This window comes from Pelodiscus sinensis, chromosome 5 (assembly GCF_049634645.1).
Source record: "Pelodiscus sinensis isolate JC-2024 chromosome 5, ASM4963464v1, whole genome shotgun sequence".
In the NCBI taxonomy this organism is placed as follows: domain Eukaryota; kingdom Metazoa; phylum Chordata; order Testudines; family Trionychidae; genus Pelodiscus; species Pelodiscus sinensis.
Genome location: NC_134715.1, coordinates 130080011 through 130100816, shown reverse-complemented (window position 1 = coordinate 130100816; position 20806 = coordinate 130080011). Strand labels below are relative to the sequence as shown.

Here is a 20806-nt window from a genome sequence, read left to right as displayed (position 1 = left end):
TTCTGGAAAAGAGGTGGATTATAGGTAGGAATTACACACAACAATCAAGAACAACTAAAAAAGGATGGGTTTAGAACAAAAATTCAACTACTTCTACAGTTTTGTGATTCAATACAAATATCCATTTTAAAAAATCCCGCCTTGCTCCCTTTTATATTCTGCAAGGAGTCTCTATTCTGTTCCATATTCAGAGTTGGGATGTAAAATCCTGTTTAACCGGTGTACTGGTTAAACATAGTGTTTAACCAACTAAGAGGGGCTGGCTGGAAAGTCCTCCCCCGCTCACTCCAGCCTAGAATGAGGTAAAAGGGGGGGGGGGGGCTCTGCCAGCTAGCACAGGGGACCATGGGGCTGGAGCAGCCCTCTATCTCTGGCGGGACCCTCTATCTATTAATCGTTACCCTATAAGCCTCACCCAGTAAGGGTGTTCACATCCCTAACTCAGAGGACTTCTAATTTGACTTTTTAATTGGCATGCACAGTGCACCTCTTCCTAGTTCCAGGCAACTGAAATATTGTTTGACATTCAGATACAATGGCAACTGACATTACAATTATGGCAATTGGCATTACAATTAAGACAGCTAGTTAAGTCTCCTGGAATTCAAGCATCATAGAAACTACCTAAAAAACTTTCCACACCCATGTAAGGGACACACAGTGGGAGAGGAAATCTCTTTTATTAACCCAATTACTATTGGTGCAAGGGAAGCTTTGAAGCTGTACACAGTTGTTCAGGTCTGAAGAAGACCTCTATGTAGCTCAAAGGCTTGTCTCTTTCACCAGCAGAACTCTTTCAGATCCTGGGAACACCACTGCTGCAACAACACTGCACTCACCAACATAAACCCAACCCATAAAAGCCCCCCAAAAAAACCCCACCCCTCTTCGCTAAGAAACCCAACTTACACCACTCTTGAGAGAAGAGATGGAGTCAGCAACATGTCCCAAAGGTGCAATGCCGGCTATTTCAGAAATAGGGGACACCACTGAAGAGGAAAGTTTTTTCATGGGAGAAGCATGGCGAGGGGCCAGCTTGGAGACCTTTTATATGGTTAGGGGCCAGCTTGGAGACCTCCTCGGATCACAAATGCAGTACTATCACAAACCTCTCTTCACACCGGCATGTTCCAGACCACATGCTAGTAGAAATCCTTCTATCCCAAAACCTTTTCCAGTGAGGACATGGCAGACTTCCTACTTCAGTGAAGAAGAGATCTGCCTTTTTACTGCTGGAGCATGTATTTCATTTGAAGTAGCTCCCTTTCTTGGAGCTCTCGGTTAGGTATTAGCCATTTGGATCGGAGTGTTACACTTCAAGAAGTACTTTTTTTTTTCTTTTTGTAAAACCATCTGTCCCCACACCCTAAATGGGGACTCATCTCTTCAAGTAAACCCTGCTAGCCGGAAGTACATTTCTTATCCCAGTCATTTACAATGCTGTACAAATGTGTTTCAATAAAAGTGGAGAAGGAAAAGACTGAAGCTTCTGTTTAAGGCTCTAAAACCATTTAACACAACTCAAGGACCCAAGAGGCAGAACTATAGAAAAAATAGCAGGTCGGTTCACTTCTAAAAGGTAACGTTTTCCAGCTGCCAGGAAAACCATTTCTTCATCATCAAAACATTTCATACATCGCTGTAAAGACAGAGACACCCTAAAGTAATGACTGATAATAGTTCATTGCGCCGCAAACAACAGGTTAGGAGCTGAGGCACCACCACTAAGTCTGAATGAACTCACATGCATTCACAGGCACAGTTCACTCCCAGTGCAGTCTGCGGCAGGAGAGGAACCCCACCGTAACATATGGACTGCACAGAAATGCATGCTATGCTACAGTACTGCAATAAAACAACCACCTTGAAAAAGAAAGCTACTCCTGCTGAAGTCACCCATCAACGGAAGGCATTACCTTAGGTGGCAAGTCCTAAACGTTGCAACACCTCCTCAAAAATGGTGGACTGTCCTCTAAAACAATTCCTAATTTTCAAGGATTTAGAATGCTGCTTGCAAAAATACTCCCCAATGTTAAAAGGAACAACTTCTAAAATAGGAGAAAAATGCCACCAACTGATGCCAAAAATAAGAAGGCAAGAGAAGCTAGAAAGGAAACAGCTGTTTTGTGTTTTAAAGTATCATTTAACTGTTCTGCTTCACATCTCCCCATACCCAACAGGAGGTGTCAGTCTGCCTGTTCTGGAAATCAGCATGTAATTGCATCTCTCCGAAAGTAATTACATTCAACAGTAAATTTCACAAGATTAAAACAAACTGATTTATCTGTCATTGTTCAGTTTAAAGCAAGTATCCCATTATGGTCAGGAAAAGATATAATGTGATAGGCTCCTAGGCACATGCAATTATATGTATCCAAAGGAAAGAGACACCATGAACTGTCATTAACAAGAGACTTCAATTTTCTACTGCTGTCAGAGTCTTATAAGGAAAAGTGTGTGAAGGGACCCACCGCTCACACTGGCTTTATTCTATCTCTTGTATCCATCCCTAATGCAGGGAGCATGGTAAGAAGGCCAGTGAAGGCCTTTCAGGAAAGTTACCCAAAGCCACAACATTTAATTTGCTTCTGAATCTGGATGTTTTTGTATTAAATTGATTAGTTATGATAATGATAACTACTAATGTACATGAAGCAAAATGCAGGACAATGTAGCACTTTAAAGACTAACAAGTACATGTTATATATACATGCTATTAATTTAACCCACAATCAGTTATTCATTCTTAAGTGAGGATACGACGGTATTTCCATTTTACCTGGAAACCTTACCAGTTGCATTACAAAACAGGCTGTAAATCTCCTTAGAGAAGTAATACTCCAGGTCAGCTTTATGTACTTTCTTTATATAAATCCTTCAAGAAAGTGAAAGCTCATAATAAAACGGAACTATACGTACAATATCACACGTTCACCAAGTTCCATTCTTATGCTAAAGCCTATTGCCAACCACCTGTCAATTTGCTGAAACAAAGTTTCAGATGGTACTGGGTCCTGCTATGAGGGCAGAGGACTGGACTTAATGACCTCTGGAGGTCCCTTCCAGTTCTAGTGTTCTATGATTCTATCTATAACTTTACTTGACTCTGCATTCTCACATGTACTTCCCAAATCATACTAAACAGTGAATGACATGTAAAATTTCAGTGTTATTGAAGTTTGTATGCCAATTAATGTTTCCCTCCTAACTGCAGAACCCTGTATAGCTAGAGATGCCCGCCACATTCAGGAAGAAGGCCCTTTTTGGAAGTATCTTAATTTTTTCTTAAGTAACAGATGTACTCTGAAATATGACTAATAATGGTACCATGGTGTACGTAATGCCTCATCAGGTGTAGTCAATCTTACAAGTTACTTAATTCTGTTGATGCATAGAAATAAATAGAATGCAGTTCATTCCTTCTTAGCTGTGCGTGCTCTCTTAGCAGGAGAAGAAACCCATGAAAAATAAACACAGTAGAACTGCAGAATTACCAACACCTTAGTACCAGAGGTTCTGTAATTCTGAAACATTCATAACTCTGAATACAGTAAACTTCCGATAATCCGGCACCTTTAGGACCCAGGGGGTGCCGGATTATCAGATATGCCGGACTATCAGAAGGGGGGGCTATGAGGGGTCTGGAGTGGGGTGGGAGGGGATGCCACCCCAGACCCCTCATAGCCCCCCCTTACGATAGTCAGGCTCTGCCCCAGGAGTCCCTGATTCAGCTGCTGCTGGTCAGTTTCAGCAGCAGCTGAATCGGGGATGCCTGCAATAGAGCAGCTGGGGTGCTGCTGGGTTGGTCCCGCAGAGCCGAGGGACGGCGCTATGGCACCAACCCAGCAGCACTCCAGCTGCTCTTGGGGATGCCTGAGACAGAGCAGCTGGGGTACTGCCCGGTTGGTCCCGTAGCACTGCCCCTCAGGGCTACGGGACCAACCCGGCAGCACCCCAGCTGCTCTGCCCCAGGCGTCAGGATTCAACCTGCTGGTGAAACTGATGCTGCTGGTCAGTTTCAGCAGCGGCTGAATCCCGACGCCTGGGGCAAAGCAGCTGGGGTGCTGCCGGGTTGGTCCCGTAGCGCCGCCCCTCGGCGCTGCGGAACCAACCCAGCAGCACCCCAGCTGCTCTGCCCCAGGGTCCCCAAGTCAGCCGCTGCTGAAACAGATCAGCGGCTGATTCCAGGAAGCCCGGGGCAGAGCAGCTCTGCCCCGGGCTTCCTGGAATCAGCCGCTGATCTGTTTCAGCAGCGGCTGAATCGGGGACCCCTGGGGCAGAGCAGCTGGGGTGCTGCCGGGTTGGTCCCGCAGCGCTGTCCTTTGGCGCTGCGGGACCAACCCGGCAGCACCCCAGCTGCTCTGCTCCCGGCTTCCCCGATTCAGCTGCTGGTCAGTTTCAGCAGCAGCTGAATGGGGGAAGCCTGTCCGGCTGCCCCAGCACTTCCGGGTTCCTGATGGTGCCGGACCATCAGGAGTCCCGGAGCATTGGATGCCGGACTAATGGAGTTTTACTGTATATTGTTATGGCTGTTCTTTCAAAAGTTTTCAACTGATCATTGACTTGATACAGCGTTGTAACCTTATTATGCAGAAAAAAATAATGCATCTTAACTTAAATGAAACAAGTACAGAAGTAGTTTACTTACCTTGTCAAATTTGTTTTATTTTAACTCCCCTCCCCTTTTTTATCAAGTGTTTTACATTTATCACAGCACTAAACTGCATTTGTGGAGTTGGGTTTTTATATTTATGGTTCCAAATGAAGTATGTGGTTGACCACTCCAGCTCACATCTTGTATTCATTATACTGGGGTTCTACCATACCTATGACTCCATAAATAAAGGAAGCAGATTTGTTGCATGAGGTGCCATTCTATATGGTCACTTTTTAGAGAAGAATAGTACTCCCCTACTTACATGTTCAAATAAGTTTTCATTTCATTACTATTTCATTACTATTTGATTTGGGAAAGTGAAATGTACATCCTTCTATAAGATGCAATTACTCTGCCCAAATTTGCTAAGAAACTCGAGGTAATCTAAAAAGCTATGTACAACAGACTCCACTAATAAGAAATTCCATTTATAATGAAGCAGAATGCAAGTCCCAAACTGTTTCAGCATGCCAATTTCACTTTCAGTCCCAGGGACACATACTCCTTGCAGAATGCTTTGATGTCAAGAGTAACTGGCATGCTGTGTAACTTACATGTGCAAATTTATATGAACGCCCTCATCTAGATCAATGACAAGAACACCCACGTAAATTAAAAAATGGACTTAATTAGGATGTGTTACAGGCTGTACCAAATTTTCAGTTTTACTAATTGCTACAATTTCTATGCTTGAGCCTTCAGCATTTAATCATAAACCAACTATCAATTTCACAGAGCTGGATGATTTCTACCTTCCTGCTCCACATTCATTCATTTCACTAGGTAAGTTTGTAAGTGATTCGATATATTAAATACAGTAGACTTCCAATAATCTGGTACCTTTGGGACCTAGGTGGTGCCGGATAATCGGATATGCCGGAGTACCAGGAGGTATTATAAGGGAGCATACTCCAAACCCAACCCCCCCCCCCCCCACACACACACACCTTATGCTTGGGTCCCGGAGCCACCGGTACAGCCACGTGTCTCCCTCCAGGTGCTGGGGCACGTGCTCTGAGCGGCCGGCTTTTCAATGAGCAGACCGGGACGCCATGCGCAACCCAATCCACATGACCTACCCTTCTCTTCCCCCAGAGCCAAACACCTCCTCTCCCTGCTGTCACCCAATCTCCTTCTCCTCCAACCTCATATCTGGGTCCCGAAGCAGCTGCCTGTGTGCAGCGGCCGGCTGCTAGCACATGCAGGCTGGACATTGTGTGTGTTGGGGACCATGAGCAGAATGGCGCGGGCCATGAGCGCACATGCGGCTCACAGCGGCCCGGCTGTGAGAGCAGCTGACCTGAGCAGTTCCGGGTTGCAGTTGATGCCGGACTATGAGGAGTGCCGGACAACTGGATGCCGGACTATTGGAGTTTTACTGTAGATTCAAAGAATACTTTGATACCATGATGTGAAGCATCTTTTAAATACTTAGTATGCTTCTCTTATGAGAGCTCCAGAAGAAAGAAGGGTCAAAGTTCTATACAGATACACTATATAGGGCTTAGTTTCTTAAACTGAATGTGCTAGAGGAATACACACAGACACACAAAAAAGCCTGAACGTCACACAAAGACATTTCAGAAGTTAGGGATATATAAATATCAACAACAGAAACCATTTCATCTATATTCTGGCTCCCCTTCCCTCCTCCATGGCAGTAATTAAATCAGAGATGAATTCAACAAATTAAAGTAAACTAAACCCATCCCACTATTTCAGATTCGCAAAATCAAAACTGCCCAATATCAATGTGATGCTCCACCATCAGCTATCATGCTGTGAAGGCCACTACTATCATGGTAGTTTTCTGAAGCCACACATGGTTGGAGTGATGTTCTTCTAACAAATGCCATGTGAGCATATGGTAAGATTCTGAAAAGGTATATTTAAAGTATTTCATATGCAAGAGGATATAAAAACCTCTATACTTTTCTTGCTGTTTGGGAATATATGGTACATCAGGATGATAGTAAATTAGAGAGGGTTCAGAAAAGAGCCACGAGTATGCATAAAGGATCAGAATACAGAGTCAAGGAGCTCAATTTATCTCAATAAAGAGAAGGTTGACAGATGACTGGATGATAGTCTTGCACTATGTAAATGGAAAACAAACATTTTAAAATGGGCTACTCAATCCAGCAGAGAAAGGTGCAACATGATCTCGTGGTTCAAAGCCGAACCTCAGAAATTGAAATGAGAAATAAGATTTAAAATTTTTAACAGTGAAGACAGTCTGCCACGGGTAAGCAGTGGATTCTCCTCCCCATCAGTAGCAATTTTTAAATTGAGACTGGATGATTTTCTAAAAAAAATCTGCCCTAGGAATTGTTTTAGGGACATTCAAAGGCCTGTGATAGAATAGGTCAGACTAACTGATCACAATGGTCCCTTCTGGTTTTGGAATCTATGAACAACTTAACAGGTCATTCGGTAAAAAGAACTGAATCCAACACAGGAGAGAGAAATGAATATAACTGCCAAGCAATGATATGGTTAAAAACTACATCTCCAGGGACCATGTTAACTTGTTATTCACAGGAAAAATTAAGGAGGAGTGCAAGAGACCTCATAAAGGAGAAATCTATTTTTAAAACATGAATGATCTAGAATTAAATGAGCCAGACCACAGAATGTGTGTACTTCTGATGGCCTCAGAACAACAATCATGACATTATAAAACAACTTGTATATTTATATTCTAAGTGGTAAAAATACCATAAATACCAGATTTGCACAACAGGCTTGCCTGCTTAGCCACTTACTTTAGTAGAATATTCAAAGCTGTTAAAACAGGTTTCAAATTAGCTACATGAGCAGCCACATGTTTGATCTATTAGCAGCTTTTAAGAGAGGTTTAGTTACTAGAATTTGTTCAAAATAAATGCACATCAGTTTAATACTGCTGATGTTTACACAAATTATCTATCACAGAGGATTTCATGTTTTCTCCATTAGATGACTGTACTTTAGTTTCACAGAGGTAAGCTGAAAGGAAAAACACTTTGTTTTCAATTAAAATAACGAGTAAAATTCCACTGCAAGTTCCTACATTGAATTTCGTCCCTCAAAAAGTATTATTTTTATAATCTAATAGATTGCTTTCCTGTACCAATAGAGCAACCGTTTTATAAACTCACCGTCATAAAAGACTATGATAACAGGTAAAACAAAACATTAACTACATTATACCACTTTCACGTGACCATTTCAGAAAGAATGCTATTTTTAGAGTTACACTGTCTGTCCTGCTTCTGGTAAGGATTACTTAATGCAGCACATTCAAAACAGAATAGACTGAAATGGAAAGGTGAATAGTATGCGTTATACAACTCTCATAGGCTTAATATGGTTAAGCCAAACCAAATCTACTTACAGTGAAGAACTAGAGTGCAAATAGAGAAGAATACGAAGATTTTTTCAACAAGAACTTACCTGTGTTTACAAAGGAAGCTTGGCAAACTAAGTTTCTAAATGAACTCCACAACGTGGCCTTCATAAAGCGGAAGTTATTCAGACCGATCTAACTCAGAAACAGATTTCTATAACTTTTTTTTTTAAAAAGACCCTCTACCTATTGCAGTTTTAATTCTTAAATGATTTTAAATAGATATTTTCTAAAAGTAGGGGAGGGGGGAAAAAAGACATCCTACACCAATATACTTTAAAAACCAACTGAAATGGTTTTGGAGAGAGGTGGAGCAACAAGGGGAAAAAAGCCAGATTTCAGCATTGGCAAGAACACAGCTATCTCTAGCACAAAAGAGCATTTATATGCTCAGAGTCCAACTTAAAAAGGCAAGGAGAGGGGGTAGGAAAGCCAGAAACAAGGCAAATTTGAATCAAGGACCTTAGGAACAATATTTTGTTTAAATTAAGTACTATAATCTACTGTAGATTTCTACAGCATTTTACAAAAGCTTTGTACTAGACAGACTCAATTATGGGGAACACAACAAAGAGAATGAGCTAGTACAACAGAATTGTGTACTAGAAATAATCATTACAGTATTCAGACTGAAAAACAAAAAGGCTAATTTGAGTAATACACATCATTAGATATGAAGAAAGAAAACTGACTACAAATATTTGCCAAGACACAACAACTCTGTCTTTGCTAACTTATCACATAACTCACAATCTGAAATTACCACATTTGAAATGAATTCACCACAACTGAAAAACAGAAAACAATAGTTTCAAAAGACAATTAGCGAAGTCAGTACTTGCAGAAACTTTAAAGATGAAACATAAGAACAGCCATACTGGGTCAGACCAAAGGGCCATCTAGCCCGGTATCCTGTCTGCTGACAGTGACCAATGCCAGATGCCCCAGAGGGAGGGAATACAACAGGTAATCCTCATGTGATCCCTCTCCTCTCACCCATTTCCAGAGAAACAGAGGCTAGGGACACCATTCCAACCCATCCTGGCTAATAGCCATTGATGGACCTAATCTCCATGAATCTGTCTAGCTCTTTTTTGAACCCTGTTCAAGTCTTAGGGTATATCTACACTTGCAGCCTAAGTCGAAATAGGGTCTACACGCGGCAGTGAAATGGGCGTTCAAAATAAAGTCCTAGTTCAAAATACCTGTTAAGCCTCATTGCATAGACGCGGGTAGTTATTCCAGGCTTATCAATTTCAAAAAATGGCGCCCGACCTGGAACATGCAAATCAAGTGTGGGATATTTAGATCCCGGGCTTGATTTGCAATTTTGAATGCCTACATTTGCAGCTCTATTTTGAATGAGGCTGCAAGTGTAGACATACCCCTAGTCTTCACCACACCCTCTGGCAAGAAGTTCCACAGGTTGACTGTGCACTGAGTGAAGAAAAACTTCCTTTTGTTTGTTTTAAACCTGCTGCCTATTAATTCATTTGGTGACCCCTAGTTCTTACGTTGTGGGAATAAGTAAATAGATTTTTCTTATTCACTTTTTCCACACTAAAAAGTCATGATTTTATAGATCTCGAACATATCCCCCATCCCATAAGTCCTCTTCTCTAAACTGAAAAGTCCAAGTCTTTTTAATCTCTCTTCATACGGGACCCATTCCAAAGAGCTAATAATTTTTGTTCCCCTTTTCTGAACCTTTTCCAATGCCAACATACCTTTTGTGAGATGAGACGACCACATCTGTACGCAGTATTCAAGATGTGGGCATACCATGGTTTTATATAGAGGCAATGAGATATTCTCTGTCTTATCTCTATCCCTTTTTTAATAACTCCTAACATTCTATTTGCTTTTTTCACTGCCGCTGTTTTCAAAGAACTATCCACAATGACTCCAAGATCTCTCTCGAGAAGCTGTAGCTAAATTAGTCCCATCATATTGTATGTATAGTTGGGATTATTTTTTCCAGTGTGCATTACTTTACATTTATATACATTACATTTCATTTCCCATTTTGTTGACCAATCACTTAGTTTGGTGATTGCTGTAATGACCAAAACTGTAGGAGGCAGCCTTGGGAAGGGGGGCAAAGAATCTCTTAGGCTATGTCTACATGACAAGTTTTCGCAGCAAAAAATATGCTAGAGGGACTCATTTGCATGAGTCAGGATCTCATTTGCATATTTTCTGCCGATCCGTTTTTGTACGGGGTTTTCTGCACAAAAACAAGCAGCGTGGAAGTTTCGTTTTTGCACAAAACCCCCTTTTTTTCCACATGATCCTATGCCCCAAAAAAGGAGGTTTACCGATCTTGCAGAAAAAGGGTTTTTTGCCCAGCACAAAAACGGATTGGCAGAAAATATGCAAATGAGATCCGACTCATGCAAATGAGTCCCTCATTAGCATATTTTTTGCCGAGAAAACGTGTAGTGTAGATGTAGCCCTAGGCAGTTTGAAACATGGATTCTCAAACAAAAAATTATGCCAGGCTCCTTGTCCCAGAGGGTTTACAATCTAAATCTGATAGGGCACATATTGCAAAACAATGAACAGTACTTTAGGAAAAAGCGTGGAGAGGAGAGATTACTAGAGAGGCAGAAGCAGGAAATATTCCTGAAAAGTGTGGGATTTAAAATGAGGATAAGGAGAAGCAAGGGGATAGATTGTTGCACTTTAAAAAAAAAATATTCCAGTAATGTCTAGAAAACCCAATCAATGAGAAATTATTAGCTAGTCTCTGCCTCAAACAGCTATCCATCTAGGTCAGGGAACAGCATGATAGAAGGTAAGAAACTGTGTGTGAAAAAATAAGGGAAACAATAAGGGAGAGGAGTGGGAGAAATATAAGATGATAGTAAGTTAGTAGTACACCGTGAAATGGGGGAGATGACACAGAGCCTTCAAGGCAAGGTTAAATCCCTCACTACAGACCTGGAAGACAATTATGCAGTCTCATCTACCTTTTTCAGTTAGCCTTTAGGAATTCTTCTCTACACATTATAGCCATCTTTTATACAATGGCATTCTGTGAACTGTTATGCAAGAATTATGAGCCAAGTAGAGGAGCAACTATTGGAGCACAAGAGACACTAGCTTTTTCAACCTCATATAGAAATCTAGGATACCTTAAAGTTCAAGGGGAGAAAAACTAGAATGTGCAAAATGAAGAATTAAAAGACAATAACGAAGAGAAAAGAAGAAGATAATAAGACTGAGAAACTTTTTATTTTTTTTTTAAAGTCACAGCAACTGTGGACTGGTGTAACGGGGTGTATGTGCCCCAAGTCAAAGGGGTAAACAAAGAACACTGAATGAAAGACCACCCAGATCCCATCATTGCTGGAGCAAGCCTCTCCAGTCGGGTCTAAGCAAGAACGAGAAATAAAAAAACAAGGCAGCAGAACCAACAAAAGTTCCCTTAATTAGTTTCCACACCTGTGAACTTCACGTTTTGACATTTGGCTACTTTTCCGTGAGAGTGAAGAACAACAGGAGGACTGAACCTGATGATCTTTTAAGGTTCCTTCTAGTTCTATAATTCTACAAATATGCTGTATTTGTAATGAAAACTAAAGACTGGATTTTTCTAAATAGATTTCTAGGACAACACTGGACCATGCTGAGTATACCCCTGAAATAGTCAAAAGCTCAATTTCTTCATTTCCAGGACACCAGATTACCCCAGGTACATTTTCAGATTGGTAGGAGACAGTGGAAATGCCAGAAGACTGGAGGCATTTTATTATTTGTCATTTTGGAATTGCTTGGCAAAGGAAAGATCTTGGTTCATCATTTATCTGAGGCTATGGCTCCACTCAAAAAGTGCATGGCATTCCACATGCACAGGTGCTTCAGGGAAGGAAGAGGTGGCAAGTTGTGTGAAGAATATACATTTATTAGTGGAGAGAGGTCTTACCTGTATTTTTATTGGCCATGTGAAGTTGCTGACATAAACAAAGAAAGTGATGTTGGGATTGTTCCGGAAATCAAATTTCTCATTGGAGAAGCTGTCCTTGTATTCCTTTATGTTGGACTTGGAAATAACTGGAATCTCCTCCCCTGCCTGCGTGCCAGCTGTTTGAGAATTTAAAAAGCAGCAATAAAAATTTGCTTTCAGTGCAGATCTTAAGTGATTTTCAAAGGAAACCAATTATCCTTAGTTATAAAGCTATGGCTGTGACAGTAAAATTAACTATTCAATTGAAAACTGCAATTCTGAGTTGTATTTCATTAGTAGAATCAATGAACACACAAAATATTGCATTGCAAATAATCAGATCAGCATTTAAACAGTTTCCAGTGCACATTATCAAGATGTGAGAATTGGAAAACTGGAGAGGAAAAATCTAAAATTCCTTCCTTAATTTCATTTCTTTACCACATTCCAATTTCTAAAATGTAACATACAGCATTTAATTATTCCTTTAAGTTCAGATTCCGATTTACTTCTCTCTTTTACCTGCAAAACTTGTTGACCAAGTTATGTTCAGATTGAAGTTTTTAGATGCGTTGATAAACATGTCCAGGTCTCTATTTTGCTAGTTTAGAGAGAAAAAGAGAGAGAGCAGAAATGAGTTATTTTTAACAGATGTAATTCCATTCAAATTATTCTGTTTTGAAAGCAACTCTTACTAAAAGTGTTAGAACTAGATTTATTTCACAACATGTTAAATAGACTACTCTTCTACATGTGAGAAGAGTAACGTCTACCAAGACACATTTTAAAGATCTACTGTATAGTAAATAGAACATAGCTCTACATTTTTATTTGCGTCCCCCCAAAATTTTGTCAATTTAATTCCCAAACTATATTCTTTCAGGGTTCTTTACAGAGTACACCTAACTAGTTTTTTTTTAAACTATGGAGAGGAGTGACAACATTCATATATTTTAATGCCAACATATTTAGAATTTTTTAATTTTAAATACTCTGCTTACTCAATAAAGTAATCAGTCTTACATTCTTACAAAAGTCTACTCTGGTCAAGATTTCAAATAATGGTTTTTATTGGTTTTCCTTCAGACTGCCACATGTTATCTCCTCCTTGCCCCCCACTCCAATATCTGTGCCTTCTTTTATAATACACAATGTAATTTTTACAGTACACAGTTATATACATTTCTGATAACTGGGCATACTAACTTACACTAATTTGAGTTCACTATGAAAAGTGAAAGTTTATAAACTGTCACAGTAAGTCATAACAATAAAGGTTAATGGGAAAAGGTGCAAAAAGACTGAATTAGTCTAAACAAAAAAGGTGTCACAAAATAACTCAATGACTGGTCAACAAGAGAAGTATGGGACTGGAAATTGGCACCTCAGAAATCAGACCTAACCAGTAGCCTCTTTCCCTCATTATTTTCTCTCTTTTATCCATCACTACTTTTGGGAAGCCCTTAACAATGAGACAGGATGAGGGGGAATACAGATGGATGGATATGAAAGGGAAGGTGACAACTTCATCATGACAGCTACCAACCACACTCTCTCCTGAGACCCTTCATCATCCTGATCCTAGAAGATGTCCTGAACAGAGGAAGGTCATCATCACTGCCATCTCAACTGGATCATGCTAATCCCTAATACCACCTAACAGGTGAGGCTTCTCTCAGACACATCCTCCTTCCTGGGTATTTTTCTGAATCTCAATATTTCTTCTCTTTCCTATTCCTCTCCTTTTTCCTTTTGTCCAGGTATTTTTCTCACTAGATAATACCGCATATTTTGCAGCAGTGCTGTAAGCCTGAGACCAGAAAAAGGCACCTAATGCCCTGAACTTCCCCAAGTTACTGTTAAGACCTTGTGCTGTGTCTCTCTCTCCAGCAGTCAAGTTGCAAATGATAACCAACAGCAGAGAGAGAAGTTCCTCATAGCCCACTGTGGCCCTACACATTCGGTACTGCAAGGAAACAAGCTAACCACATGGACTGAGGAGGTTCTGGCTACGATGTAGGGTAGCCATGTGCACCATGAACGAAAGTATGACATGTGAGGTTCCAAAAGCGAAGAGACCACACTCACCTCTTCAGGTGTTGCTACAAAATTGATGGCAGTATAGTAGCGATCGTCCTCTTGGGAAAGGCTGAAGGTGAACTGATAGTCAATAAGCAGAGTATCTGCAAAGAAGGCACCCAAGCAAGTGAAACACCCCTTGAAATAAAACTAGCTTCTGGAATGCAAGCCAGGTATCCTATTGCTTACTCTGAACTAGAAAACAGCTTCTCGCAGTAAGAGAGAGTTACAGCGTTGTTATAAATTGCCTCCCACTCCCAGAAGAAGTTTGAGTCTGGGAAAGAATAATAAACACTTGAAACACCTCATTATCCAAGCCTTGGAACCCATTACATCCTACCCTAATAAAATTAACCCAAACTTTTTTGTTGTTCTGGGGAGTGCATGTGCGCAAGGTAAAAGATTTATATTTTTCAAGTAGAACATCTGATAAAAACTTCCATCCTAAGAGAATTTGGGGGAAGGGAAATGTGGATGACTACTTGTTTAACTCCATTTGCTTAGTTTTTGTAGTTCCACCAAATCTAAGTATCTATCAGAAATGTTTATCAGTATTATGGGAGTTTAAGGAAAACCCAAATCTCTCAGCTGGTAGAACACAGTGTCCCCATTACAGCAGTGTGGAGGAAAACATTCGCTCATCTAGCAAACCTGGTGAACCAACCACACTTTGACTACAGTTGGGTAAAGCAAAGACCGGCCTAAGAGGGTAAAATTGCTACTCTGGCTAATACAGCAAGGCTTTTTCCAAAAGGCGGGTTGGGGTTTGAGACCCGCTTACGGTATATCTTACCTTATTTTTCTCTCTTATCCCACGAAAGACACCTAATTCAGTCCACTGTGGTCTCTAAGGGTATATGTAGACTGCAAGGCTATTCTGGGATACGCGCCCACTATTTTAAAATAATTTTTGAAATAACGGATGCGCTATTTTGGCATCCCTGTAAACCTCATCCCACGAGGAGTAACGGTAGTTCGAACTAGGCTTCCTAGTTCCAACTACCTAGTTCGTGCCCCGTGTAGCCGCGCTGCACGGGGTTCGAACCAGCAGGGTTTTAAAAATGGCGGCTCCCCGCTTATGCAAATGAAGCCTGGGAAATTCAAATCCCGGGCTTCATTTGCAAGTGCGGTATGCCTACATTACCCCGCTAGTTCGAACTAGCGGGGTAGTGTAGACATACCCTAAGAGTGGTGCAATAAGAGTATCCACTAAGATCCTCTGAATTTCAGTAGGATAATGACAGTATTTCTTAACCCATCTGCATTTAAACAGATGCTATGCCAAGTATAATAGTTGTAACGTATGTGGTCCTAAATATCCAACTAGACATTTACTACTTTCAAGCAAAGAAAAGCAGTTGTACTTACAATAACATGTTCCTTTAAGTGGATTTCCCTGGTATCGATTTTCTACTTCACACCTAAAAAGAATTTTTTTAAATCAATAATGGTTTTCAGTCTTATTTTCTCTTTTTTTTTTGTTTGAATCTCTATCCATTTAAAAAAATTATACAACACAGCTTGAGCGGAGAAGATAACTGTATACAATTAAAAACAAAAGGTGCACGTCTGAAGCTGTAATGAGCTATTGAAGAAACCATGGAAACTTGGAAGTTAGAGTAGAAAGCAATGAAACTCAAGTATGAAAATGACAGGAAGGAGAGGTGACTCTCCTTGTGCAGTAATTGGAGTTCTTTGAGACGTGTACCCCTGCAGGTGCTTCATATTAGGTGTGCATGTGAGCTGTGCCTCTGATCAGAGGATTTTAGCAGCCGTGCCCCTTTTGCTCACACCTGTACCCTACCCATCCCTGTGCCCCGTACGAAGGCTTCATAGGGCTGAGTGGAAAAACTGTTCTCGGTTTCTTCTCTAAAACAAAACCCACACAGGAAGTTCCTAGGCAGAGGCGGTAAAGGGTGGGTAGTGGAGCACCCACAGGGTCCACCTTGACGAATTTCAGTTATTGCACAACATGAGGAAGGTCTCCTGCCCTGAACAGAATCCCTGTGGGCTTTCCACTTCAGGTGACTCCAATTCAATAATCCTTTGAGGAGATAGTTTGGGAACAGAGCCCATCACAGATCATGCATATTTAAGCCAACAGAACATCTCTGAGATTCAGACAGTGATCTAGTAGAGTGGGCACTCACTCTTAAGGGAGATGTAACAACAAAAAACAAACAAAACCACAGCAGGCAATAATACACCCAGGAGATACATCTTGAAAGTTTCTGAGTAAAGATCAGTACTCGACCTATCTGCAATGGAAACTAAGTCTGGGGACTTCATGAAAGGCCTAGACCTATCCAAGTAAAATCATAGGCTGTGTCTACACTGGGCCACTTATTCCGGAAAATCAGCCGCTTTTCCGGAATAAGCTGCGAGCTGTCTACACTGGCCCTTGAATTTCCGGAAAAGCAATGATGCTCTACTGTACAAAATCAGCCGCTATTCCAGAAAAACTATTCTGCTCCCGCTCGGGCATAAGTCCTTATTCCGGAACACTGTTCCGGAAAAGGGCCAGTGTAGACAGCCCAGTAGTCTTTTCCAGAAAAAAGCCCCGATCGCGAAAATGGCAATCGGGGCTCTTTTCCGGAAAAGCGCGTCTACATTGGCCACAGACGCTTTTCCGGAAAAAGGGCTTTTCCGGAAAAGCAGCCTGCCAATGTAGACGCTCCTTTTCCGGAAAAACTGAAAACGGAATAGTATTCCGTTTTAAGCAGTTCCGGAAATTCATGCCAGTGTAGACACAGTCATATTGTTCTCAACAGCTAATGTATGAAAAGACGACTCCTAGTGTACAGGGATGCAACTTAGGAGAAAAAACAAAAGATGAATAGTTTGGTTAAATGCCAGAGGAAATCTTGGGTAAGAATGTTGGAGGAGGTCATAAATAGCTTCTTAGAGAATAATCTTGAGAGGATCTGCAATTAGATCTCCCATCTCCCATTCCTTTGAGCAGAAATGACTACTATCAAGAAGGTTGTGTTGATAGAAAAATATTGCAGTGAGCGTCTAGCTCATGGCTCAAAGGGCTGTTTCATGAGATGTTTACTTGAGAGGCTGAAACCCCAAAGCAGTGTATGGGCTCTCATTTGTGGGGAAAGATAAATTCCTTTATGGATCTCACTGTGGTTAGATAGTGAACAAGAAACCTTCTCCTAGCACATGGAAAGCTGTTATTGCTGCTAAATTAACCTTGTTGGAAATCAGAGGCACCTACATTTTTGAGATTCAACAGGCAGTTGAAGAAAAAAAATGACTGGACAGAAAATAGCACTGGTGACAAAGATTATAACTTCTCCATTTCTGATCGTAAGTATGTCTATTAGATTCCCTTCTGCTGTTTAACAATATCTTTGTACCTCTGATGAGCATATAGTCACTTGTCCAGAGAACCAATAATAAACCAAGATGGGGGGTAAAAAGTCTAACCCACATCCGGAGACAACCTTGGAAGTTTTATATCTGTATCTGCCACTGAGGGTAAGAGGCGAGTCTGATAAGGTTCAGAAACCAAACTTATCTTGGCCAATTTTGGGGCAATCAAAATTATTTTGGTTTGGTCATGTCTGTTCTTGAATACAATAGAGTTGAAGCATTTGTATAGAGAAGACTTTGTCCATGTAACGAAAAAAGCAGCTCCTAGAGACTGGGGATCAAGACCCTCTCTGGAACAAAACTTCCTGAACTTTGTGCTGTGGCCAAAACAAAACAAAAAAACCCCACCCTCTAGAACAGTGGTCTCCAACCTTTTTACACCCAAGATCACTTTTTAAATGACAGACCAAGCCAAGATCTACCGCCCCGCCCCTTCCTTCAAGCCCCGCCCTCTCTATTCTCCTCCTTTCCATCATTTGCTGTCCCCAATCCTTATACTGCTACTTTAAAAAAAATTCCCACCATTCCTTGCAGCTACTCACCTATGCTATTGCTCGGTGAGTAGCTGCTCCTCAAATGAGGAAATCTAATGTAAATGTACTGCGCAGGCGCGCAGTTCAGAGAGGGCTCAAGAGCTACTCTTAGAGCCCCTGAGATCTACTGGTAGATCACGATCTACTGGTTGGTGACCACGGCTCTAGAAATTTCCAGCTCAGGAGTGTTTTATTAAGCACTCAACAGTCTAACTCCTCTCTGAAATTTAGGGTCAAATATCTGCTCAGATCACATACCATGGTGTTTTGTACACCTGGGAGGTAAGAAGTCCAATGACTATCCAAAGATTTACTGCTCCGAGGCAAAGTGAGAGGAACACACTCTACGATAAATCGATTTAATATATGCATGCTAAGTTGTCTACCATGATATTGGTGCACTCCTTTTTGAGTAGGGGAAGGAAGTGGAAGAAAGCATTTTTGGCCACTCTTAATTCCAACAGACTGAAGTGTAAGTAGTATGCCTGTTGTGGCCATTTTCCATGGCCCACGTGAGGATCTCAGCAAGGCCAATGGAGGGATACCATAAGGCATGAGGAGAAGATTTCACTGCTGATCATCCCAAAATTTGGAAGGCAAGAGTCTGGGGTCCTGCCTCTGCAACAGGAAGCAATGTCTCCTATAGATCCTTGAATCAACAGGTCTGAGTTTGAGTCATAATGCTCTTCCACCTTGTACGAGAAGTGTAAACCCCTCCTCGGGGAAAGTTCAAGAAGAGGTAAGTCTGCCAGGAACAAAGGCAATTGGTGAACCAGCCAACCTCATTACTGAGAGGTGTCCAGAGGCTGCAAGGAGCAGACACTCAGGCTCGTTTGGTACCATGACATCCTTCAGTTACTGGAATTCCTACGGAACTGGCTCTGGAGAACTCAGTATCAGCAGTGATGGTGTTGAAGGGGTTGAGGATTGCATTGAAGGTGGTCTCCTGGGAATGGAAGTCTTTGGTGCCAAGTATAGGACTTAGCTGAAGTCTTAACATAACACATGGTACCTAAAGTACTCAGATGCTCACTACCACTCCTCTGAGGGCCTAATATCTCTGGTAACCAGACCCGCTTGAAAGGGAACTCTGTTTTGCTCTTCTTATCTCCCTTGTTAAGCTTAGTGAGAAACTCTCAGTGCTGGCAGCATGATTATCAGTGCTTCTGCCAAAGAGAGCCTTGGAGATCCGCATTCTAATTCCATCTTCTCCTTGGAAGCAGTCAGTGACCATGATCTCAATGACAACAGAGCACTCCCATATATGGAGGGTCCCTGCACAGAGAATGTTTCCTCATAGGTGCCAGGATCTGAAGCTCATTTTAAGGACTGCTTCATCATTAATTGTATATATTTCATCTCCCTGATTTTGCAGGAATTTTCTTTTGAAAGAAAACATACTTTACACTTGCTGGTGGGTGCACAATTGGTTAAAAGACTAAACTCAAAGAGCATAGAACTGTCCAGTTGGGAGGTCAGGGTCGGACACATGTAGTGGGGTTCCAAAGGACTCTGTCCTGGGCCCAGTACTAGTTAGTATTTTCATTAATGACTTGGATAATGGAGCAGAGAGTATGCTCATAAAACTTACTTGATGACACCAAGCTACCACTTGGAAGGACAGGATTCAAATTCAAAACGAATGTGATATACTGCAATCCACAGGAGGAAATTCAATAAATACAAGTGCAAAGTAATTCACTTAGGAAGGAAACATCAAGTGCATAACTAGAAAATGAGGAATAACCGTCTAGATGGGAATACAGGGGAAAAAAAAGGGATCTGGAGACTGTAGCAGATAGCAAATTAAATATGAGTCAACAATGTGATACAGTTACAAAAAAATATGAATGTCATCGTCATGTGCATTACAAAGAATGTAGAGAATAATGCATGAGAAGTAATTGTCCTTCTCTAATTGGCACTGGTGAAGCCTCAGCTGGAATACTGACCCCCAGTTCTGGGCCTCACATATGAAGAAAAAAGGGGGGAATGGACAATGTTCATACAAGAGTTATAAAAATTAAAAGGTTTTTAAAAAATGACCTATGAGGAAAGATTCAAAGAATCAGGGATTTGAGCGAATACAACTGACTTCCAAGGGAGGTTATGGAATTCTCATCATTGGAGACCTTTTAATAACAGGTTGGACCACACATGTGAAGAATGGTGTAGATTTAGTTGGCATCACGTCCATGTAGGGGGCTGAATTTGATGACTTCTGAAGGCCCCTTCTAGCCCCATATTTCTATGATTACAGTAGTGCTTAAAAATAGGTTTCCCATTATGCTAGGCGCTGTACAAACATAAGTCAGTCTCTGTCCCACAGAGCTCAAAACACCCCAGGTAAGACAGATGAAAAATGAGGTCGTATAAAATCTCTTTCCACCCTTACAGTTTGTGACCGTTTACACCTCACTGTACTCCTTTAAAACAGAGTTTGCTCAAATCTTTCCAACTTATTTCGGATTGATCTACATTTCCTACACATTGTTCTCTAACCCTGTAGGAACTGCTTAGAGTGCCCTAAAACGAGAATTTATATTTATTTAAAATAATTATGGATACATGCAGCAGTATCTAAATTCTGATAAAAAAGTTAGTTAGATATTAGCACTGGGAAACATGCATAGCCATACTAAATACCCACAATTTTCAATATTTAGAATTAGTTTATGCACCGCCTTCAATTAGCAAACCTTTATAAGAAATGGCAACTCACAGTTGACACTCATCTCCTTTAATTCCTTTGGTAGTACAGAAACACTTTCCTGTGTTTGTATTACAGATGGAGGCATGCCCATTACACTTACAAGCTG

At 41.1% G+C, this 20806-nt stretch overlaps 1 protein-coding gene and 1 long non-coding RNA gene across 4 annotated transcripts in view; both read right to left on the bottom strand.

The window, feature by feature from the left end:
• The window catches only part of ATRN (attractin), a 222481-nt gene that overhangs the window by 87411 nt on the left and 114264 nt on the right, over positions 1–20806 (bottom strand). For all 3 annotated transcript variants that reach the window (XM_075931018.1, XM_075931019.1, XM_025179538.2), the window contains exons 20-24: positions 20710–20803; positions 15442–15494; positions 14083–14177; positions 12517–12595; positions 11974–12131 (exon numbers count right to left, since the gene is read on the bottom strand). In XM_075931018.1, the coding sequence (XP_075787133.1) occupies positions 11974–12131; positions 12517–12595; positions 14083–14177; positions 15442–15494; positions 20710–20803 (479 nt within the window). The remainder of the gene's footprint in view (positions 1–11973; positions 12132–12516; positions 12596–14082; positions 14178–15441; positions 15495–20709; positions 20804–20806) is intronic.
• Positions 983–3758, bottom strand: LOC142829711 (uncharacterized). Its single transcript, XR_012904454.1, has 2 exons — positions 3501–3758; positions 983–3440 (listed from the first exon to the last, which is right to left on the bottom strand). It is a non-coding gene; the product is annotated as an uncharacterized LOC142829711 (long non-coding RNA).